Source organism: Lutra lutra, chromosome 12 (assembly GCF_902655055.1).
Source record: "Lutra lutra chromosome 12, mLutLut1.2, whole genome shotgun sequence".
In the NCBI taxonomy this organism is placed as follows: domain Eukaryota; kingdom Metazoa; phylum Chordata; class Mammalia; order Carnivora; family Mustelidae; genus Lutra; species Lutra lutra.
This window is the reverse complement of record NC_062289.1, coordinates 56,327,245-56,352,751: the sequence shown is the minus strand read 5'-3', so window position 1 is coordinate 56,352,751 and position 25,507 is coordinate 56,327,245. Positions and strand designations below refer to the sequence as shown.

Genomic DNA, 25,507 nt, shown 5'->3' with positions numbered 1-25,507 from the left:
TTTTATTGACCCTTCCCTTCCCCTATGATTATATCTTTGCATGATATTTGTAATTTACATTACATTTAGCTGTCGTGGCATGCAAAGTCTTAAAGGGTAGAAGCCAGATTGTGACTAGTTTTGTTTGTTATTGTTGTTGTTGTTGTTGTTGTTTTTCTGTACCAAGAGCTCTTTGGGCAAGAAATGTATTTCAACAGAAATAATTTAGACTTCTGATATTGAATTATGAGCAAAAATATAAGAAAACATAAGTAAACATGCTAATTACAAACATTCATTCTCCTCTGTTGCTTGAAAGTTATTCACTGGTTTGAACATTATTTTTTCTCCAGAAATTTAATCCATTTTCAGAATGCATTGTTCTGGTTGAGATAATTACTCAGTTGTACATGAAAAGAGGAGGCTCCTGCAGTCAACTGGATGAATTACCTGTTTCAGAGAGTGCAGCACATGTAAATATGAGCAATTTATAGAGAATTTTAAATTCATAACAGTTCTGCACTCCATCTCCTTGTTCTTTAGAAGCAATATACATTTATTTTAATGACCTGGGGTAGTGCATGGGACATGAATATAATCAGTATGTAAATGAGACCTACTGAACATAGATATTATTGTTGAAATCGAGCCAAGATCTTCATTTATTTTGATTTGACTTTTTAGATGAAATCCTTTGAATTGAGTAATGTTGGAGTAAATTTTAAGACTTTTTTTTTGTAAAAAGAGGCTAAACAAATCATTAAAAATGACATCTCAAGTATATTTGTTAAAAACAAGCATCTAGGTCTTACAAGCATTTACTCTGAGTGTAAATGCTTGTAAGAGGCAGTTAGGCTGTTTTCACCCACATCATTGGTAACCCGGGTCAGAGCAGAGAAAACAAGCATTGTTGATGCCAAGATCTCTAGCATCATTTCTTGTCTGCCTCTTGCCCCCATCCCCACAATTTGGGCTTCAGCCCTGCACATAAACAGCTTCTTCTTTAAGATTTTAAACTCCAGGATCATAGTTTCTGAGTAGAGTTTTCTCTCTGTTAAGCCGTCCCCATTGCTTCTTGCTCTTCAGACCACAGTACCCCATGCTGCCCTCCCCCATGGCCAGGTCTGCCAGCCTCCCCGGCTCCCCTGTCCAGACCACGTGGGGACACGTTGTGTGTCCCTGCTCTTCTTCGGGCCCTCATTGACCGAAAGAAGCAAACATCAACTGAAAGAATAGTGCCTTGGTGGGTTATAATTTGCTATCCCAACTTGCCTTTCCAGTCTGCGCCATCCCTACCTCAATCAACGACTTGCCTGGGGTTTGCCTGAGCAACTAAAAGCGACCCTGTGTTTATTCCTCAGCTTCTCACCCTTCTGGCTTTTCTATCCTCAGTCTGTCTCACATGCCTCAGCGTCCCTTTTCTGAGACTGTTCCAGTAGTTTATCCCTGTCCACCCTCTCTTCATTCCCATCATTAGTCACTCAAAGCAGGGTCTTCTGCTAACATGGGATCAAATTTCTGAGGTCCTAACCATATCGTCCTGAGGAAGCCCAGCTGCTGTCCTTACCATTCAGGATTATTCAGACTGTGTGTTACACTTGTTTTCCTTGTTTCTACTTACTCACTCTTCAGATTGAGCAGGTCAAGACTCTGTCACCTGCTAGCACTTGCTAACCCAAGGGGTTGTAAATACTCCCCATTCCTTACTGGGCCTTGACACAGCTGACCATACCTTCCTTTTTGAAACAGTCTTCCCTGGGCTTCTTCCTCACCATCTGGCTTGATTCTCTACTTTCTTGTTCTAAGGGTTCTTTATGGCTTCTCACTGCTCTGCCAACTTTTAAATAGCATTCCTCAAGATTTCTTTGTAGATGTGTAACAATCAGGGTCCTGCTGGAAACAGATGGCACATCATACACTTTGTTTATTTTTCACATCCAGCACTGTTTCTTTCTGTTTCTCCCTTTCTTTTTTCTGTCAGCACATACATGCTCTCAGCTTCACCAGCCACCTCCATGTTTATGACTCCTGAATCTATGTCTTATCTTTCTCAACCAAGATCCAGGTACTAATTTCATTTGTCTGCAAGACGTTTGCACTTGAATATGCCAGGCACTCAGATTTAATGTGATTGAAATGGAATTCATTACACTCCCTAATCAACAAAATTAAATTGAACAAAACAAAAATCGGAACCTGTTTTCTGTATTCCTTCTTCAATAATGGCATAGCCTCCCGTTGTCAATATTAAAAGCTGTTTTTATTTTTATCAAAGTTAAACTTATACAAAGTGCCAAAAGCAGTTCTATCAAGTTTTATTATAAAATAGTTGTCCTAAGACCACCTTCTCCCAAATCTTCCCCAGTACAGAGACAACTGCTTTTGTTAACTTTAGTTAGTTGTTAGAGCATTTATGCTGTGATTTTTTTTTTTAATAACATATAATGTGGGGCCCCTGGGTGGCTCAGTGGGTTAAGCCTCTGCCTTCGGCTCAGGTCATGATCTCAGGGTCCTGGGATCAAGCCCTGCATCAGGCTCTCTGCTCGACAGGGAGCCTGCTTCTTCCCCCTCTCTGCCTGCCTCTGCCTGCTTGTGATCTCTTTCTCTGTCAAATAAATAAAGAAAATCTTTTTAAAAAATAACATATAATGTATTATTTGCTTCAGGGGTAGAGGTCTGTGAATCATCAGTCTTACACAATTCACAGCACTCACCATAGCACATACCCTCCCCAATGTCCATCCCCCTGCCACCCCATCCCTCCCACACCCCTCCTCTCCAGCAACCCTCAGTTTGTTTCCTGAGATTAAGAGTCTCTCATTGTTTGTCTCCCTCCTGATCCCATTGTTTCATATTTCCCTCCCTTCCCCCCAGGACCCTCTGCCCTGCCTCTCAAATTCCTCATATCACAGATTGTATGATAACTGTCTTTCTCTGATACCCTTTAGGCCTGTGATTCTAAATACAGGCTTGTTTTTCAACTTTTTGACTTTTATGTGGGGTTTTCACTCTGGCTGGAGCTCTCTTTCTTCCCCTGCCTCCTGGCCATGCACACTCTTCACTCTATTCATCCTCTCCATGTAGACAGACCATAATTTTAGCTAGACCAAAATTTGTGTTTACCCATAAACAGTCACTATAACCCAGAGAAACATTTGTCCACTTTTGTTTCTAAAGAATAAACAGCTCAAAATCATATCAGTCACTTTCACATATTTCAGTGTCATTTTACTTGAAAGGGAAAAAATGTTGGTAGTTCAGAAAATAGATCTGTAAAATAAATAGATCAGTAGGTTTTGATTAAACTTAAATAGATTTGTTCAGTAATGTTTACATAATTGGAACAGGCATATTTGAATCTGCACATTTGTTTGTTTATTCATTTTTCCAACAAGCACAGTGTTAAAATGCTTCAACAAATATGCTCCAGATATTATCTGGTGCTGATAACAAAAAAATTGGAGGAAGTCTTCAGTTTCCGGTTCTGCAGGTAAGGAGCTTGGAAGTTGCCATGGTGTCCTAGCAACAAGTAAAAAGCTGAACAGGCTAGAAAACCAACAACTCTTCTTGAATCTGAAAGTGAGGGGAGTCTGCAGGGCACACTGTTGCCCTGAGATTGGAGAGATGGCAAGTGGGTACAGGGAGTCATGACCTCCTGGAACTATGAGGAAAACCTGAAAGGGAATTGACAAATTGCTGGAGGCTGTGTGTGGACAACTCAGAGTTCAAAGCTCCAGGGGACCCAGTCACAGGGACTCCCACAGTATTGTGAAGTTTACCTCTAGGAACTTGACCAGATTCTAATAGGAGCTCAATTACAGTAAATACTGGATACAAATCTCATACATCCAGCAGTGGGAGGGCAAAGAAAACCATTTTGAAATAGGCCAGAGCACTCTGTTCTTAGCAAAGCCTGTCCTCAGGGGAAGCTAGCTAACCAGAGTCTAACCTAATGAGGTGTTACCAGAACCTAATTGACTTTAAGGAATGGAAATACCTACCAACTATAGGTAGCCTGCTATAACCATCTTGTTCCAGCTGATGGAGAACAAACCTGAGAAATACCAGTGAAGTTCACAATCCAGAGGCTCACTAAAAAATATACCTAATCACAATTCTCTAGAATCTATACCCTCCCCCTACACCTCACCCCCACAGTAATAAAGTCTTGTTTATAGTTCCTTTTACCTGATATATCATGCCTGACTATCAGGAAAAAAATTATAAGGCATACCAAGAGGCAAAAAAAAATTTTTTTTGAAGAGACAGAGCAAGCATCAGAACCAGACTTAGCAAGGATGTTAGAATTATCACACTAGAAATGGAAAACAACTGTGATTAATATGTTAAGCATTCTAATGGTTAGAGTAGGCAGCATGCAAGAATAGCAGGACAATATAAGCAGAGAGAAGGAAATCCTAAGAAAGAACTAAAAGAAAATGCTAGAAATAAACAACACTGTAGCAAAAATGTAGAAGGCTTTTTTTTTCTTTTTTTTTTTTAAGATTTTATTTATTTATTTGATAGAGATCACAATTAGGCAGAGAGGCAGACAGAGAGAGAGAGAGAGAGAGGAGGAAGCAGGCTCCCTGCTGAACAGAAAGCCCGATATGGGGCTCGATCCCAGGACTCTGGGATCATGACCTGAGCTGAAGGCAGAGGCTTTAACCCACTGAGCCACCCAGGCGCCCCTGTAGAAGGCTTTTGATGGGCTTCTTAGACTGGTCATTTCTGAGGAAAGTACCTCTGTCCTAAAAGGTGTCTCAATAGAAATTTCTAAAACTGAAAAGCGAAGAGAAAAAAGGAAAAAAACAGAATATCCAGAGACTGTGGGACAACTACAAAAAGAGTAACATATATGTAATGAGAATACCAAAAGGAGAAAAAAAGGAACAGTAGAAATATTTGAAAAATAAGGACTGAGAATTTCCCCATATTAATGTTGAACATCAGGCCACATATTGAGGAAACATAGAGAACATCAAGCTGGATAAATGCCAAAAAACTACACCAGGGTGTACCACCTTGAAAACTATAGAATAATCAAAGATAAAGTCCGAAAATAAGCCTGGGAAGGGGATGTTGTACCAGTAGAGGAACCAAGGTGGGAATTACATCTGTCTTCATCTCAGAAACCAGGCAAGAAAGAAGAGAATGGAGTGAAATATTTAAAATGTTGAGAGAAAAACCCTCGCCAACCTAGAATTCTGTACCCTACATAATTATTGTTAAAGAAGTAAAGGAAAAATAAGGACTTTTCAAGACAAAAATTGAAGGAATTTGTTGCCAGTAAGTCTGTCTTACAAGAATGTTAGAAGAAATTCTTTTGAGAGAAGGAAAATGAAATAGGAAGAAACTTGGCTCTACATAAAGAAAGATTATTGAAGGAATAAATGAAGAGAAAGTGAAAACTTATTTTTATTCTTAATTGATATAACACCCAATAAGAATTAAATTACAGTTAATTCTAAATGATAAGAGCAACAATGTTTCTATTATATTTATTTATATATATTATAGGTATATGTTTATATGTATATGTTTATGTATGCTTATGTATGTTCACTGAATGACAGCAGTGATATCAGAGGCAGGAGAAAGGAATTAATATTATTTTATGAGTGAAATGGTATGGTATTATTTGAAAGTATACTTTAATTAGTTGTAAATGTATATTGTAAAATGTAGGTCAACCGCTAAAAGAAGTTTTTTTTTAAAAAAGAGTAAATGAAACAAGATGGGATTGGGAGGGAGACAAACCATAAGTTACTCTTAATCTCACAAAACAAACTGAGGGTTGATGGGGGGAGGGGGGTTGGGAAAGGGGTGGTAGGGTTATGGACATTGGGGTTGGGTATGTGCTATGGTGAGTGCTGTGAAACCACCAGGTCCAGCTGGTTTAACTGGTAAATTCTATCAAACATTTAGGGAAGAAATTAGACCAATTTTCTATAATCGTTTTTTAGACGGTAGAAGGAGAAGAAATACTTTCTAACTCATTCTGTGAGGCCAGCATTAACCCTAAATTCAAAGCCACACAAGAACATTACTAGAAAAGGAAACTATAAGCCACTATCTGCCACGAACAGGGATGCAAATATCCTCAACAAAATATTCACACATCGAATCCAGAAACATATAAAATGAATTATACACCATGACCAAGTAGGATTTATGCATGATAAGCAAGGCTGGTTCAATATCCAAAAATTAATATATTCCATCATTTCAACAGGCTAAAAAATGACATAATCCTATCAATAAATGCAAAAAATTTTGATAAAACCCAACATACATTCATAATAAATGCATATATCCTTTATGCAAGTAATTTAGAACTGGCCACTAGTAAAATTGATGTACTGATATAAGGATGGATAGAAAAAATATGTAACTCACCCATGGCTTCAAAAATTTAGAAATAGTGCTCATGATACATTCGGTTCATAAGTACAGCTGCAAGTATGTATTTTTGCTGATACTACCCATATAGATATGATAGTAGTTGCATAAATTATTATCTATGCCTTATATTGTCTATTGTGTTATTCAGTGTTCCCTATATAAATGTACAGTAAATTCTTGTCAGTGATAATATGGGAATTTAAACTAACTGGTGTAGTTTTTTTCATATTATAATCAGAGTTGTGTAATATTTCCCCTTTGCTGTTATTTTTTGGGGGGGATTATTTATTTATAGAAGTCATCTTTAGACTACCAAAGGTAATTACGTGTTTTGGCTTACCTGGGATAATCTGGGATTATACGTGTTGTAATTGTGAACTCAGTAGTGCTCTCTCTCTTATGCTTTAAAATGTCCCATTTGGACAGTAAATCCTGTGGTCCCTCAAAATATAACCAGCTTTTCTTCTCTTTCACATGCCTTATGTCCCACTATTCATATTTAGAAACACTACCTTCCTTTAATGTAAGTGGCTAAACTCCTTTTTGTGTTGGTGGTTTGTAAATAATGACTATGAAGAATTTGTAGTTTAGTAGAAAAACCTTGATGATTTGATAGCAGATCCAAAGTGGGAATTCGGGATGTCAGGAAAAATGGAGAGTGCTTGTTGAAGCAGTGTCTGCTGTGAGGGCCGGTGTCCTGAACAGAAGAGGGAGGGAGCACAGGTTATTCTAATGAATAACCAGAAAGGAAATGGCCTTTATGTTCATGATGGACGTGTAGCATATGTCGCTTCAGTGCTTAACACATTTTAAATCTTCCAACAGAGCTTATAAAGGTATTTATGTTAGTCACCACCATAAACGGATTTTGAGGTTGTGTGTCCTCACACTGCTCCTGGAGGAGGTTTTTCTTCCTAAGATATTATCCACGGACCTGTGGCTATAGGGCCCTGAATGTGGCTACAATTATGCCTAACTCTGAGGAACTATTTAGATTTCTTCACAAGAATTAAAGTCCTGGTAATTCTATCGGAAATTTGGCATTTTTATTTCTTGTGGGAATCTTATGGGGAAAATATATTTTATGAGAAAAACTAATTGTATTTGTTATAACAGTAACCATAGAAAGAAAAGGAAACTTATGTAGACATATTTATCACAGATGGAAATATTTGGAGTTGAATGTCTTCAACATTAGGCCTTCAACCAGATCCCTCTTGGACTGGTTTCTTACAGAATTAAAAAAAAAGATTTGTGACGATTTTAAAAAAGAAGTTATTCTTCATTGCTTTAGATATAAGTGAGTTTAGTGGCAAGTTCAGTTGATTAACAACCTTGTTGCCATGGGGTTACCCTAAGGAAGCATTTTAAAAAGTTTTATCCAAAAACCACCTTTAGCAGATAATCTAGGATGTGTGGTTAAAAAAAAAAAAACAAAAAACAATTTCCAGGCATTGTCCCTGACATCCCCCATCCCCTGAATTAGAGTTCTGGTAGGGCAGGAGACAGTTGGTATTTTGCTAACTGAATTTTGAAAACCACTGTCCAAGAAATATGCTGAATTTGGGTCATGGCCTTAAAAAATGACATGTATTTTAGAATAGCTATTGTAAAGCTGTTAATTTTTCTATTTCATGATTACATGTCTTTCTTTTTATAATACTTATTATAGGAATGTACTAAAAGGAAGATGGAAGCAATTGTATTTGTAAAAGAGCAGATGGGTTTAGAGAGAGGTTAGCAGGGAAAGCGAATGGAAGTAATTTACTGAGAGTGGGTGTGGAAGCTCTGGAAAGGACTGTAGGTAGGGGCTGCCAGTTCTAATACTACTGAACAGCAGTTCAGGCTCATGTTCAGGCGGATGAGTGAGGGTTTCACATCACAAACAAGGATTGGAAACACGGGACATAATCCCTATGTATCTCATTGGCTTCTTATGTAAAATGGAGGTAGTAATGTGTGATACTAATTTTAAAAGTCTACATACTTGTCTGTTATAACACCTTTTCTTCATGTTCCCTCCCCCTCTGTTCTTGCCTGGATAGACCCCCGAACAGACTGGCCTAGTGTAGAATTAATGTTGAATGTGCAAAAGTATGTGTAGTTCTGGACTGCAGCCCTGTATTCTTCCATGCTATTTTGTTTTCACTATAAAAAATCCTTTTTATGTTTTAAAAATGCAATTTACCTCTGCTACAGTAGATTCTTAGCTATAGTAGTCCCAAATATCTTCACAATTTATATTCTTGTATTGTTCTCTCAAGAAATTGTTCTCAGCTGAAGCCTGGTTTTGCTGTTTACTAGGGTGGGATCTCAGCAAACTTCTTTGAAGTCTCCTTTCCAGAATCTACGAAAACAACATATTGTAGACATTAAGTGATGATGTATATATTTTACAGCTGTGTCTGGAATATATAAGCATACAAGAAAAGCGAGTCCCCTGCCATACCCAGTGCTCTTGCACTTAGATGATAGTGGTATTTCTGTGAAGGTGTGAGGTGAGCTTGCTTGTCCTACGGAGGAACTTAGGTCTAGACTCAGCACTCTTTCTGCACCCCCCGCACCATGCAACAACAGATGTCTGCATCACAGGAAGTGAGATTTACTATTGCCTTATTAGCACCAATAGTTATGAGTAATAAATATCAGTAATAATATATGAAAACTCAGTTTTTCTTTCTAGAATGAAATGGAAGGTTAAGTCTAGTTAACTGAAAATGTATTCAGTTAAAGCAAGAAGAGTTCAGGTATAGTGAAGCCTCTTTCTGAATAAATTAACATCATCTACATGCTTATAATTTGTTCACCATAGGCTTTTAAAATAGATTAGAAGCCTCTGACAATAAAATACACATATCCAATAAGCTCATTAAAGTGGAAATTACAAATTTAAATACCATATAGCAGAAGCAAAGAAGCATAGTAATATCAGTTAGGCTAGTAAAATTGTTGTGATTGAGCATTAAATTTAGCTTCCAGTGTTCCTAGACAAAAAACTGTTTATTTTCCAGCTGCCGTAAGGCACAGTGAGGACTGATGGTTACTGCTGTGTATCTCATTCCACTGATGGCTTTTTGAGGTCTGAGAGTGTGTAAGTCATGGTGCTAATGTCATGGCAGCATCGAAGATGGCTGAAGCATAGCAGTAAGGCTGGAGGGCTGAGGGGCAGTAATGATAAGGCAAAGTGAGAAAGTCTTATGTCAGAGATGACTGGTGACTTTGGATTTACATTAAGGTGTATGGCCTTGTTTTTTAATATGCTGATCTAATTCTTAAATGTCCAATTTATTTTACCAATCATTGAGACTGTTTGGTTCAATTATCTGACTTTTACCAAATAGAGACTGTTTGATTCAATTAGCCAACCTTTGTTTTCCAGTTTATCAAAACCTGAGGTAGAAGTATCCATGTGTTTACTCAGCTTTATATAAACCCAAATATATAAAATTCATAAATGCATGAAATGGAGATGATTTGGTTTCAAAATAATTCTTTCCTTGGGGCGCCTGGGTGGCTCAGTGGGTTAAGCTGCTGCCTTCGGCTCAGGTCATGATCTCGGAGTCCTGGGATCGAGCCCCGCATCGGGCTCTCTGCTCAGCAGGGAGCCTGCTTCCTCCTGTCTCTCTGCCTGCCTCTCTGCCTGCTTGTGATCTCTCTCTGTCAAATAAATAAATAAAATCTTTAAAAAAAAAATTCTTTCCTTTATGAAAGAACTCTGTAAATATTCTTAAAATGCCAATCTCCTTTATTAACTTGACCATCTGGTTAGAATTCTTAAAATTGGATTTTCAACTCCAGAGATATGAAGACCCACAGATATGAAAATATCTTTCATAAAGATGTATATGGGTCAGATTTTGGTTATATATTCCAAGTTTAGATGGCCCTTGTGGGGGAGTGGAGCCTTGCATCTTTGAATTAGGAAGGGCTCTTTTTAATCCCCATGGTTTCATTGTGAGTGATTACATACAGCACTGGAAAGGGTAATTTAATATTTCTTAATGAAAGTAAGAGGAAAAAATTGAACAAAGTACTTAAAAACATTGTATCTGCTTTCAAACTTAAAAAAAAAAAAAGATATTGTCATTTTAGTTTTTCCGTTTTAGACCTGAATTCCACAGTAGGATTCCCAAGTCCAGATACAATAGCAGGAATAGAGAGACCTGACTCCTTGCAGCAAGATTTGGCCTGTCTTGTTTGTGCTTAAAGGTCATGGTCTTGCTTCTAAAACATAAACAGTTGCATTGTAAACTGAAAAGAGAAGGACATTGAAAGACAGAGGAAATATTAAAATTTGAGAAAACTTTCTATTTCTCCTTCTCTCCATTTTACATAATTTCTGCTGTTAAATCCAGAGCAACAGGCATCATTCTTTTATTTATTTATTTATATGTTACATTAGTCACCATACAGTACATTAGTTTTTTTTTTTTAAGATTTTATTTCTTTATCTGACAGAGAGAGAGAAATCACGAGTAGGCAGAGAGACAGACAGAGGTGGTGGGTGGGGGTGAAGCAGGCTCCCTGTCAAGCAGAGAGCCTGATGCGGGACTCGATCTCAGGACCCTGGGGTCATGACCTAAGCTGAAGGCAGAGGCTTAACCCACTGAGCCACCCAGGCGCCCCAGTATATTAGTTTTTGATGTCATGTTCTGTTGATTCACTGTTGGCGTATAACACCCAGCATTCCATTCTTGAAAGGAGAGCCAATTTTTGCTTGTCACAACTAAATATTTAGTTGTCTGGTACTGACAGTATTATGCAGTTTGGCTATGTCTGGAGTGCTGAAACATCACAATATATAAATATAGTAAAAGATCAGAATAGCCCCATTTGATAGCAGCTGCATGTAGAAATATTTTAAATAAGATAACTTTATGGAGCTATAATTTACAAATGATAAAAGATTACAGATTTTATGTATGGATTTTGATGACTTGAGAAATGTGCATCAGGTATAACCACCACTCCAATCAAGATTTGACAGCTATCCAATACCACAGAAGGTTCCTTTTGTGCCCCATTGGGCCAGTTCTGCCCCCCACCTTCTCCCAGACAAACATGGATCTGATTTCTGTGGCTGTTCTCAAACTTCATATAAATGGAACAATACAGTATGCATTCTTTTGTGTCTACCTTCTTTCTTTATATGAGGTCTGTTTTATTGATGCATGATTATGCATGTATAAACAGACTGTCCTTTTCTGTTGGTGACTACTATTCATCTTATGCCCATACAACACTTGCTTGTGAATAGATGTTCATCTGTTGTTGGGCATTTGGGTGGTTTTCAGCTTTTGACATTTTGAATGAAATTGAAAGGAACATTTGTTTACAAATGTATTTTCATCTTTTGGGTGGAATTGCCAGGAGTCACAGAGTAGGAACATCTTAAATCTATAATATATTTTCTAAAGTGATTGTATAATTTTCCAACCCTGCTGACATTGTATGAATGTTCTGGGAGCTCCACAGCCTCACCAATAATTGATGTTGTCAGTCATTTAATTTGAGTCATACAAGTGGGTGTGTAGTATGTCTCATTTTGGTCTCTTTGATGAATAGTGAAGTTGAGAATTTTTTTATTTACTTATTGACCATTCATGAACCTTTTCTTCCATAGAGCATGATAAGTCTTTTGCTCATTTTTTTATTGGGTTGTCAAGTCTTTTGTCAGATAAATATATTACAAATATCCTTGGCTTGGTTTTCCTTTTTATTAATGATGATTTTATGATTATGATTATCATTATGATTAATGATGAATTTATTATGATTAAAATTGAGTTTATCAATTTGTCCTCTTTGGGTAATGCTGCTTATATGTTAAGAAATCCCCTAATATCCCAGTATCATGAAGATTTTATCTTAAGTTTCATCCTTGAGTTTGATTGTTTTAGCTTTTTTTAGGTCTGTGGTCCATTTCAAATTAATTTTTATGTGGGAGGTGAGGTAGAATCAGCTAGCTAGTTTGGATTTTGTTCACATGTGGATATCCACTTGCTGTAGTATCATTTGCTGAAAATGCTGCTCTTTCCCTATTTAATAACCTTGTCATAGCCGTTGAAAAGCAGTTGAATATATATATATGTGTGTGTGTGTGTGTGTGTGTGTGTGTGTATGAATTGATATAATCTTTTCTGTTCCAGTAATGTATTTGCTTATCCTTAAGCCAAATGACACTGTCTTCATAACTGCAGCTTTACAGTAATTGTAGAAATCAGATAAATTGGGTCTTTAAATTTGTTCATTTTTATTCCAAATTGTTGTCATTCCATCTGATAATACTTACCTTTCACTTGAAATATTTTCTATACTATTTCTTGCAGTGCAAATCTGTAGGTGAATATTTTATCAGGTTTTATTTATCTGAAAATTAATTTTACTCCTTTTTGAAGGATATTTTTTGTAATATATAAAATCTCAGTTGACACTTTATTTCCCTTACTGCTTTAAAGATGTCATTTCATTGTCTTGTTGCCTTTTCTGTTTCTGATGAGAAGTTGGCTACGTTCCTGTCATGTTCCCTGTATGTAGTATGTTATACTACTTTAGCTGCTTTTAAAGAATTTTCTTTTGTCTTTCATTTTTAGTGGTTTGTATTTATTTATCAAGATTTATTTATTTATTTGAGAGAGAGACAGGAGAGAGAGGAGGGGTAGAGGAGGAGGGAGAGAAAGAATCCACAAGCAGACTCCCTGCGGAGTGCAGAGCCCTGTCTCGGAGCTTAATTCCAGGATCTGGAGATCATGACCTGAGCCAAAACCAAGAGACAGGCACTTAACCAACTGAGCAACTCAGGCACCCCATTTCCTTTGTACTTAATATGCTTGGTTTTGCTGTTCTTCTTAAGATTGTAAATTGGCTTTTTTGACCAAAATAGGGAAATTTTGTTGATGTTATTTCTTCAACTTTTGTCTGCTTTGACCATTATTCCCACTCCATTGTCTGTCTTCTCCTTCTGGACTCTAAATACATGTCTTTTAGGCCATCTGATTCTATCTTACAAGTACCTGAGGCTCTGTTTATTTTCAAAATTTTTTTATTGTGTATGCTTTAGTTTAATAATTGCTATGAATCTGTTTTAATGTTCACTTATTCATTTTTCTGCCATGTCTAATCTGTTATTAAGCCTATGCAGAAACTTTTTATTTCTGCTTTTAAGTTCTAGAATTCTATTTGTTTCTATCTTACAGTTTCCATTTCCTTGCTGAGATTCCCTATCTGTTCCCTCATCAAGACCATTTTTCCTGTAGGTCCTTAAACTTTAATAGCTACTTAATAGCTACTTAAAAAGTTCTTGTCTACTAATTACATCTGGGCCATCACAGGGTCTCTTTTTAAAAAACTGAGTAAGGCTCACATTCACCTGCTTATTTGCATGCTAAATACATTTTTATTTTATGTTGGGCATTATGAATGTTGCAGTGTTTGGATTTGGGAGAACTTGTTATGTCAGGCAGTTAATACTGATGGCTGTTCTTAAACTTGTTGAGGTTTGATTTTAGTCTTTTTTAGGGCTGGTCCAGAATACTCTAGGAGATGGTTCTTATTGCAGAAGTATGGCCTTTTTGGTGTCTCAGTCAAATTCTCAAGGTGTTTTACGATCTCTGCACTCTGGTCTCTCCACTCTCCCAGTAAGTGTGACCTCCGCTATCTTCATTTTACTTCCAGCTCTGTATCAGATGTTCTCTTCTTCACTTCACCCTCTCACCTTGTGCAGGTACAGTCTAGCCAGTAACCAAGGTCTTGCAAAAACAAAACAAAACAAAAACAAACAAACAAAACCCCAGAGATTTCTGGGGTCAGTTCTCTCTAGTGTTTGTCCTCCAGTTTCCAGCTGCTTCACCAGCACTGAACTGCAATGTGTGTCTCCTCAACACAGCAAGACTGCCTTTTCTCCACCTCTGCTGCTCTCAGGAAATTGTCCACAGGCTAACAGTGTCACAGGGCTGACATTTGTACTTAGAAATTCCATTTCTGCGGTGCCTGTTGGCCAGTGTCTAAAAACAGTCACTTCCTGTGTTTTGTCCAGCTTTATAGTAGCTGCTGGGAAAGGCCAGTCTGTCTCAGCCAGAAGCCTACATGTGGTAGAAATATACTTTTGAAAGTTCTTCTTAAGATATTGGTTCTCAAACTTCAGCACATATTAGATTCATCTGGAGGATTGGTTTACACACAGATTGTTAGGCCCTGTCTTTTAGAGTGTCTGATTCAGTGGGTTGAGTTCGGGCCCAGCAATCTGAATTTCTAACACGTGTCCAGGTGATGCAGGTGCTGACAGTCTGGGAACCAAACTTGGAGAACCACATGTTTAGAAAGATGGACCTTGAGAAGAAGTGTTGGACTCTATTTGGGATTTACTATGCACAATTTTACCCTTTTTCTCTTTTTTTTTAGTCCTATGTCCTGTATAACAGACTTATGTTTCAGTTGGTTTATTATAATGCTTGCAATCTTGCTCTTTTTATAAAAATTATGATTTTCATAAATTGTGGGGTTTTTTTCATTGAATGAGGGATGCACCATTTAATTGATAGAAACAGAAAATATATAAGAGAGTAAGTAGGATTATTAAATATTGTCATTCTTATTTCTTTTTTTGCTTGCACAAATAATTTGGTTTGTTCATCCTGATAAGAAACTTACATAACATGAAGTTCGATAAGTTTCAGAAACAAGTGTGTGATTTTTGTTTCAGAAATCAAGCTTCATTTTAATTATTCTTGGACCTGTGTGTGTATGTGAGTTATATGTATGTGTATTTTGTAGGTAAGATGCAAAATAGTGATAACCATTTGCTGGATTGCTGGACTTGAGCCATATCTCTTCCTCAGGTTTCTTGAAATCTCACCCCATTCTTTATAGCTAGCAAGAGCACTATTAATCCATCTACCTCAGCATATTCTGTCTTCTCCTTTCCCTTCATTTCCAATGGCTCTATCTCTCCTTGTTTGTCAGGATTTTGAAATTTATTGCTTTCTTTTATTCTCTCTAATATCCATGCATTTCCCAATAGTATAAGGCTGTACTGATGTCAAATTGATGACTCCTGTCCATGAAACTGACATGATTTTTGCAATGGCAGCCAGGAGAGAAAGTGTCTTCCCACCAGCATTACAGTATTTATTACTTGGTTGGGAAAATTGGTTGGTATTATCCCTTCAAATTCTAACCAATCTCTGACAGATTTTTTTTATTTACCAACTTTCGTTTCTCAGAAAAATTGGTACAACAGCCTTTGGTGGTTAGATTAAAAGCCTCTGATGGCACATTTTAAAATATTCTAGTTGTAATGCATGATTATTATAATTGCAGTCTCAAATTCAGAGGTCTGTCTTCTAATATTTAGATATAGGCATAATGAAATACTAATTACTAAATACTAATTACTCAACAGGTTCATTTCGATGGCTGGGACCACAAATATGACTACTGGATGGATGCAGACAGCCCTGACATTCACCCAATTGGGTGGTGTGATATAACAGGGCATCCTCTGGAAATCCCATATCGTGAGTATTTTGCTCTTTGTTGTTGATTTTTAAGTACTCAGCTTGAATTCTTACCTGAATGCTATTTTTTTCATGTCATTATAAGTATTTTATTTTATTTTTTTTAAGATTTTATATATTTATATGCCAGAGAGAGATCACAAGTAGGCAGAGGCAGGCAGAGAGAGAGAGGAAGAAGCAGGCTCCCCGCTGAGCAGAAAGCCCAATGTGGGGCTCGATCCCAGGACCCTGGGATCATGACCTGAGCTGAAGGCAGAGGCTTTAACCCGCTGAGCCACCCAGGCGCCCCCATTATAAGTATTTTAAAAATAAATATCAGATAGGTGATTTGACTAATCAGTGTTATAGCTATGCTGCAATCTAATTATTCAGTTAAGCCTCAAAGGAGATACTTTATAAAAGAAAAGTCATAATAATCATTAAAGGATTATTTTGATAGTGTTGTCTAGAAGAATCTTTATTTTCTACATTTTAGTTTGGAAAACTTAACCCAGTCTAAATCCATCTAATTTGCACCATTGATTTTTTTGCCGAAGTGCATTTTGTTTTTTTAAACATTCCATCTTAATTTTTTATAGATTAAATTTCAAATAGTTTTAGAATAAACAAATATTTTAAGTTTCAGCAGTTAAAAAAACTTTAGTTGAAAAAAAAGTCAGCTGTTATGTTGGTATCTTCATTTCTTCTTCCTTTCCAGCTACTTAAAGTTAAGGAGGAAATTAACCACTCTAAATTTTAATGAGCCTTGAACCAAAATATCTTATTCTTTTGTCTGAAGGATTTCTTCGATCAGATTAGGCTGACATGACTAATAGCGGGTTCCAGACACATGTGCAGGCACTGCATTCTTTTGTTTGTTTTGTTCCCTCACTGACTCTGTGGCTCTCCCGTTGGCTTCTTGGGATGAATCTAGCACATTATTCTGTTAATGAGGCTGTCTTCCATTGAGCCAGCCCGATGATGCTTGAAGCGCAGCTCTAAAAGGACTAACAGCATCTTTGAAGTAATTCCTTGACTTCTTATAAAAGTGAGAAGAGGTCCTGACAATAATTCAAAAGACATGTTTACCTTGTGGTAGGTGCTTCAAAAACGACAAAAAATCAATAAGGTACAGGTCCTTATGTAATGTAGAGTGCATTAGCCAGCATGGCGTCTCTATATACAGAATGTAAAACCAGAGACCATGGTCAGCCCTGTGTTGGAGGGATGGTGTTAGTATTTGTGCTTTGTGGGGTTTTCCTGATTTCACTCTTTAGTCCACCTGATTTCACTGCCCAATATGTCAAAGAGATGTTTCTCATTTTATGATAACTTCTCCTCTCCCCCCATTGACAAGCACACATCCATCCTCATCACAGTAACATTCTCAAGGAGGAATGGTCTCAAGGAGTGGGGATGGGTCAGCATTTCAGGGACAAAGACAGCTCTCTACACTCCCTCTCACTTGTTGCCTGCTTCTTTGTGAAGCCACCTAACTGTTTTCTGGAACAGAATGTCTCACAAGCATCCCAAAGTCTGTGGATCAAGCTGAACTTCATCCCAAACCAAAACCAAAAACAAAACAAAACAGACAAAAAAACACAAAACTTGCCTTTCTACTGTAGTTCCTACTTGATTTCAAAGTTCTTACTTCTTTTTTATTTTTTATTATGTTATGTTAGTCACCATACAGTATGTCATTAGTTTTTGATGTAGTGTTCCAAGATTCATTGTTTGCATATAACACCCAGTGCTCCATGTAGTACTTGCCCTCCTTAATACCCATCACCAGCCTCGTGTACCCCCCCACCCCTCTCCCCTCTAAAGTGCCTACTTCTTCTTTTTTTTTTTTTTTTTAAGATTTTTTATTTATTTGACAGATCACAAGTAGGCAGAAAGGCAGGCAGAGAGAGACGGGAGGGAAGCAGGCTCCCCGCTGAGCAGAGAGCCCTATGCAGGGCTCCATCCCAGGACCCTGAGATCATGACCTGAGCGGAAGGCAGAGGCTTAACTCACTGAGCCACCCAGGCGCCCCATAAAGTGCCTATTTCTTAAGCAGAGTCATTCTGGACTTTGTTCCTCCTTATCCCTTCCTTACCCACACATACAATCAGTGACCAACTCTTACTGATTTTCTTACTTAATTTCTCCAAAATCTATCTCTGACCCCTGCCTGCTCCCTCCCAATGCCATTGCTTTTGCTCTATCATTATAGTTACGCAGTGTACTAGTTAGTGAGTTACACAAATTGTCCTGACAAGCCAAAATAGATCTCAAAATTCAAGCTCTAGAGGCAATATAGCCTGCTTATTAGAAGTGTGGAATCTGAAGTCAGAATGCTTGCATTTGAATCTCAGTTCTGCTGCTTACTTAGCAGTGTGACTCTCTGTGCCCATTTTCTCATGTAGTAAATGAAGATAATATTAGTCTATCTCAAAAATTTGTAATGATTAAATGGGATAAATACACACATAATACCTCAAAAACTACCCAACCAGTAGTATGCACTGATTTAATGTTGGCTATCAGGAAATGATAAAATATTCTATAGATTTTCATTTTTATATGAAAATATATGAATTATTAAGGATTATGAAACTTGAAATTATGCTAAAATTAATACAAGTAGAGTTTTCCAAATACTTTAACTTCTTTCTTCTGTCCTTTCTTTCTATTCATTTATTTATATTTATTATTGAATTATAGGTGACATACAGTATTATATTAGTTTCAATTATACAACACAGTGATTTGACATTTATATACACTACAGAATAGTCATTATAAGCCTAGTTACTGTCTGACTTCAGTTACAGTTATACAGTTATAAAGTTATTATAATATTATTGGCTACATACCCTATGCTGTATATTGCATCCCTGTAACATATTTTCTAACTGGGAATTTGTACCTCTTAATCTCCTTTACTTACTTCACCCATTCCCCCAATTCCATTTACTTCAGCAACCACCACTTTGTTCTCTATATTTATGCGTCTATTTCTGTTTTGTTTTGTTTTGTTTGTTTGTTTAGATTCCACATATAAGTGATATTATATGGTATTTGTCTTTCTCTGAGTTATTTAACTCAACATAATATGTTCCAGGTCCACTCATGTTGTTATAAATGGAAAGTTTTTATTCTTTTTATGGCTGAGCAATATTCCACTATCTATCTATACCTATACACCACATCTCTGTATCTGTTCATCTGTTGATGGGTTGCTCCTGTATCTTGGCTACTGTAAATAATGGTGCTAAAAAATGTAGGGGTGCATATCACTTTTTGAATTATTGTTTTTGTTTTCTTCAGATAAATACCCAGAAGTGGAAATGCTGGCTACTACGGTAGTTCTATTTTTAATTTTTTGTGGAACCTCCATACTGTTTTCCACAGTGGCTGCACTAATTTACATTCCCACCAACAGTGCAGGGGTGTTCTCTTTTCTCTACACCCTTGTCAACACTTGTTATTTCTTGTATTTTTGATACTAGCCATTCTGATTAGTGTGAGGTGACATCTCATTGTGATTTTTTTTTAATTTTTTTATTTTTTTCAGCATAACAGTATTCATTATTTTTGCACCACACCCAGTGCTCCATGCAATCCGTGCCCTCTCCAATACCCACCACCTGGTTCCCCCAACCTCCCACCCCCCACCCCTTTAAAACCCTCAGATTGTTTTTCAGAGTCCATAGTCTCTCATGGTTCACCTCCCCTTCCAATTTCCCTCAACTCCCATCTCCTAAGTCCCCTTGTCCTCCATGCTATTTGTTATGCTTCACAAATCAGTGAAACCATATGATAATTGACTCTCCCTGCTTGACTTATTTCACTCAGCATCATCTCTTCCAGTCCCGTCCATGTTGCTACAAAAGTTGGGTATTCATCCTTTCTGATGGAGGCATAATACTCCATAGTGTATATGGACCACATCTTCCTTATCCATTCGTCCGTTGAAGGGCATCTTCGTTCTTTCCACAGTTTGGCGACCGTGGCCATTGCTGCTATAAACATTGGGGTACAGATGGCCCTTCTTTTCACTACATCTGTATCTTTGGGGTAAATACCCAGTAGTGCAATGACAGGGTCATGGGAAGCTCTATTTTTAATTTCTTGAGGAATCTCCACACTGTTCTCCAAAGTGGCTGCACCAACTTGCATTCCCACCAACAGTGTAAGAGGGTTCCCCTTTCTCCACATCCTCTCCAACACATGTTGTTTCCTGTCTTGCCAATTTTGGCTGTTCTAAGTGGTGTAAGGTGGTGTCTCAATGTGGTTTTAATTTGAATCTCCCTGATGGCTAGTGATGAACACTCATTGTGATTTTGATTTGCATTTCCCTGATGACTAGTGATGTTAAACATCTTTCCATGTGTCTCTTGGCCATCGGTATGTTTTCTTTGGGAAAATGTCTATTGAGGTCTTCTACCCATTTTTTAATTGGGTTCCTTGGGTTTTTTTTTTTTTGGTGTTGGTTGTCTGAGTTATTTATATATTTTGGATATATATATATATATTTTTGAATACTTATTGAGTATACTATTTGCATATATTCTTCTCCCATTCGGTAGGCTGTCTCTTCATTTTACTAATGATTTCCTTCCCCATGCAAAAGCTTTTTAGTTAGGTGCAATCTCATTTCTTTATTTTTGCTTTGGTTGCCCTTGTCTGAGGATAAAAATCCAAAAATAATATTGCTAAGAACCATGTTTAAGAGTTTGCTGCCTATGTTTTCTAGTATTTTTATGATTGTAGGTTGATATTTAGGTCTAAATGTATAGTTTTATCCCCCTGTAATTGATTTCTAGTGTTTAGAAAAAATGTTTCTTATGATTTTAGTCTTCTTACATTCTTTGAGATTTGTTTGTGACTTAACATGTAATCTATTTTAGACAATGTTCCATTTGCACTTAAAAAGATTATATATTCTGGATGGAATGTTCTGAATATATCTATTAGGTCTATCTGGTCTAAAGTGTTGTTTAAAGCCACTGTTTCCATATTGATTTTCTATCCATTGATGTAAGCAGGGTATTAAAATTTCCTACTATCATTGTAATACCATCAGTTTTTCCCTTATGTCTGTTAGCTTTACTTTATATATATTTAGGTGATTCTATGTTGGGTACATACATATTTATAATTGTACTCTCCTTTTGTTGGTTTGAACTCCTTATTATTACATACTGTGTTTTTGTCTCTCGTTATAATCTTTATTTTTTTTAAAGATTTTATTTATTCATTTGACAAGAAAGAGAGAGAGAGATCACAAGTAGGCAGAGAGGCAGGCAGAGAGATGGGGTGGGGAAAGCAGGCTCCCTGCTGAGCAGAAAGCCTGATGCGGGGCTAGATCCCAGGACCCTGAGATCATGACCTGAGCTGAAGGCAGAGGCTTAACCCACTGAGCCACCCAGCCGCACCCATAATCTTTATTTTAAAGTTTGTTTTCTCTGATGTATGACGGGTATTGCTACATCTTTTCTTTTCTTTTCTACATCATTTCTTTTCTTTTCCATATGTATGTAATATATCTTTCCATTCTTTTACTTTCATACTTTCTTTATGTGTTTTAGGTCAAAAGTAAGTCTGTTATAGGCAGCATATAGATGGATCCTGTTTTGTTTTGTTTTGTCCATTCAGCCCCCTTTTGTCTTTTATTTTTTTTATTTTTTTAAAGGTTTTATTTATCCATTTGACAGAGAGAGGGATCACAAGTAGGCAGAGAGGCAGGCAGAAGGAAAAGGGGAAGCAGGCTCCCTGCTGAGCAGAGAGCCCGATGCACGGCTCGATCCCAGGACCCTGAGACCACGACCTGAGCTGCAGGCAGAGTCCCAACCCACTGAGCTAGCCAGGCACCCCCCCACTCCAAGTTTTAATTGGGCATTTAGTCCATTTACACTTAAAAGAAATTATTGATAGATATGTACTTATTGCTATTTTCTTAATTATTTTTTGGTTGTTTTCATAGTTCTCTGTTTCTTTCTTCTCTTATTCTTTTCCATTGTGGCCTGATGATTTTTGTTAGTGTTATATTTGGACTTTTTTTCTTTATTTTTTGTTTATGTATTATAGGTTTTTGTTTTGTGATTACCATGAGGTTCATATAAATACCCTGTGTATACAGCAGTCTATTTAAAGTTGATGGTCACTTAAATTTGAACACATTCTACTGATTACTCCCTCTACTTGTGTTTTGTGTTTTTAACATATATTATTTTGTGTATCCCTAGACTAGTCTTTTGTCTTTCAACCTACATGGTAGCTATATTAGTATTTAATCAGTGACCTTTACTATGTTTGCTTTTAGTAGTATGAATTTTTCTTTCACAATTTTCTTCTACTTATGGCCTTTTCTTTTCTGCTGGAAGAAGTCCTTTTAAACATTTCTTGTAAGGAGGTTTAGTGGTGATGAACTTCTTTAACTTTTGTTTGAGAAACTCTTTCTCCTTCAATTCTGAATGATATCCTTTCTAGGTAGAGTATTCTTGGTTGTAGAATTTTTCCTTTCAGTTTAACTACATTCTGCCACTCTCTTATGGTCTGCAAAGTTTCTGCTGAAAAATCAGCTCATAGTCTAATATATGTTCCCTTGTGTGTAATTACTTGATTTCTCTTGCTGCCTTTAAGATCACCTCTTTAGGGGCACCTGGGTGGCTCAGTGGGTTAAAGCCTCTGCCTTTGGCTCAGGTCATGATCTCAGGGTCCTGGGATCGAGCCCTGCATCGGGCTCTCTGCTCAGCGGGGACCCTGCTTCCTCTTCTCTCTCTGCCTGCCTCTCTGCTTACTTGTGATTTTTGTCTGTCAAAAAAATAAATAAAATATTAAAAAAAAAGATCACCTCTTTATTTTTAATTTTTTTACCTTAATTATTATATGTCTTGGTATGGACCTCCTTAGGTTCCTCTTGTTTGGGGTTCTTTGTGCTTCTTGGACCTGGGTGTCTGTTTCCTTCTCCAGGTTAGGGAAGATTTCAACTATTATTTCTTCAAGTAAGTTTTCTTCCCCCTTTTCTCTCTCTCTTCCTTCTGGGACCCCCATAATGTGAATGTTAGTTTCTTGTTACATAGGTCTCTTAAACAGTCTCTTCCCAATTGCTGGTCCATTCTCCTGCATCCTCTAATCTGATGGTGATTCTGTCTAGTGTAATTTTCCTTTCAGTTATTTTATTCTTCAGCTCTATTTAGTTATTTTTTTATTTCTTTTTTGAAATTCTAATTGTATTCATCACTTTAATTATCACTCTAATTGTATTCACCACACATACCACAAGTGTGGTATCTTTATGACCATGACTTTGAACTCTTTATCAGGTAGGTTCCTTATCTCTGTTTCATTTAGTTCTTTTTTTGAGGTTTTGTCTTATTCTTTTTTTTTTTTTGTCTTTTTTTATTCTTATTCTTTGTCTTATTCTTTCACTTGTTCTTTCTCTGTCTCTTCATTTCGCCTGCCTATCTGTGTTTGTTTCTATGTATTAGGTAGGTCAGCTATGTCTCTCGGTCTTAAAGGGGTGGATGTATGTAGAAGGTATCCTATGGGGCCCAGAAACACAATCCTCCCTGCTCAGCAAAATCATGTAGTCCAGGCATGTCCTCTATGGGATGCATGTGTCTGGACTGTGACTGTTGCTGATACACTGGTGGGCAGTGCTGGTACCCTCCCTTAAGGGAGAGAGACATTTTGGGGTGCATCAGTCCAGGCTGAGGCTGCTCACCATGTGTGGTAGGGCTGGAGATGCTTTGGAAGGACATCTCTGGATTTCCTGGTCTTGGTTCTGGTTCTGCAGTACCTGCTTCTGGGAGTTGCTTTCAGTGGGTACAAGTCCCAGTGTGGGTATGGTGGGGGTATGGTGGGGGTGGGAGCCACACTGGGGGCTATGCCAAACCCAGTTGAGGCTTCTTGCAATTGTGGTAGGGTGGGAGCTGGTTTGGAGTGGCATCTGTGGGGGTGGGCATGTTGGTCAGGGCAGACCTGCGGGGGAACACCCGGCCATGATGAGTAGTGACAGCACGGTGGATGGACAGTGTCAGAAATGATACCTGCCAGCTGTCAGTCACCATGGCAGAAGGAGAGTAAGAAAAATGGTGCCCCCTCTATGCGTCTGTTCCTAGAGAAAGTGCCTACGGATCCCTGTCCCTGTGGCACATGTCCTAAGATTAGTCAGTAAATCTCCCTGTATGGTTAAGGTACTTCTTAAATTGTTGCCTCTGTGCTGGGTCTCAGAGTGAGTATTCTGTGCATATGCACTTTAAGAGTACAGTCTTGGTTTCTTATAGGTCTTTAGCTCTCCTAGAGTTAATTAAGCCTTGCTCATTAGCACGGTTAGACATTATGGGGGCGCCTCTTCTTGGTGTATGGTCCTCAGGGCAAGGGTGTCTGATACAGGGCTTGGACTTCTCGCTCCTCAGAGATAACCTCTGTGTTTGTGATACCCTTCTGGCTTGTGGGTTGTTGTGTTGGGGACCACTTCTTTGCCCCCCGACCTATCTTGATGTGGCTTTTGAAATGTATCGTCAGTTGTCTGGGACATCTGGGTGGCTCAGCTGGTTAAGTGTCTGTCTTCCGTTCAGGTCATGATCCCAGGGTTCTAGGATTGAGCCATGTGCCCAGACCCCTTCTCAGTGGGGAGTCTGCTTCTCCCTATGCTCCCCTCCCACCATTGTGCTTTCTATCTCTCAAATAAATAAAAGCTTTAAAAATATATCTTTAGTTGTCAGTTTTTCTTAAGTTTGACCTCCATATGTTCTTGACAATATTACAAAATTCCCGTTTTGTGTTCACACTTAGGTCATTAGAATCTTTATAATTTGGGGAAATTGGTGCCTTCATTTGGTCTTGATATTCTTTTACTGCTGTGCTTATTTTTCTGTTTAAATTTTTTTATAAATCATTAATATAGATTATTATATGTTGCTTGGTTGACACTCTGGTTTATAATTCTTTATATCTGGACCATTAGTGTTTTAATTTTTAAATATGTAGACTTTAAAACATGGTTATAATATGAATAAACATATATCATCCATGCCTCTATTGTTAAAGCAAAAATATTCTCACACACGTACACATGCCCACACACGCAGTATTACTCCAAAACTTATTCTGTTACTTCTTTATTTATCATTAAATTTTTCCCCCCACTGGAAACTAGAAAAAGTGGTTGGTCTAGGTATCTAACAAAATGGAGTGAGAGGGTGTAGTGTTGATGATTGCAAAAGATATGACTATCTTTTCTGATTTTTTTCGTATAATTATATAAAACCCAAATCTAATGTTATTATCTCTATTCTTTTTTTATTGAAGTAAAGTTAACATTATGTTTCTGAATTCTTTTTTTTAAACTCAATTTAATGAACATATAGTGTAGTACTAGTTTCAGAAGTAGAATTTAGTAATTCTATCAGTTGCATATAACACCCAAAGGTCATTCTCTTCGAGTTCATTGTTGGCATTCACTGTCTTCCAGACTCCTTTTCGTGTGCACAAGGCACTTCACAATCTGTGCTTTGCTCACTGCCATGCTTACTCTTCCAGAAGCAGAATTATTTCATTTACACTGAATGGAATTACTCAGAGTGCCTTGAACATTGACCTCATAAGATTTTGAAGCCAAGACATCACCTTTCTAT

The 25,507-nt window shown here is 37.5% G+C and overlaps 1 protein-coding gene across 7 annotated transcripts in view; it reads left to right on the top strand.

Annotated features, from left to right (window-relative positions):
• L3MBTL4 (L3MBTL histone methyl-lysine binding protein 4) overlaps window positions 1-25,507 on the top strand; it is a 465,624-nt gene that overhangs the window by 241,294 nt on the left and 198,823 nt on the right. For all 7 annotated transcript variants that reach the window (XM_047697687.1, XM_047697683.1, XM_047697681.1 and 4 more), the window contains one exon: window positions 15,785-15,899. In XM_047697687.1, coding sequence (XP_047553643.1) covers window positions 15,785-15,899 — 115 coding nt within the window. The remainder of the gene's footprint in view (window positions 1-15,784; window positions 15,900-25,507) is intronic.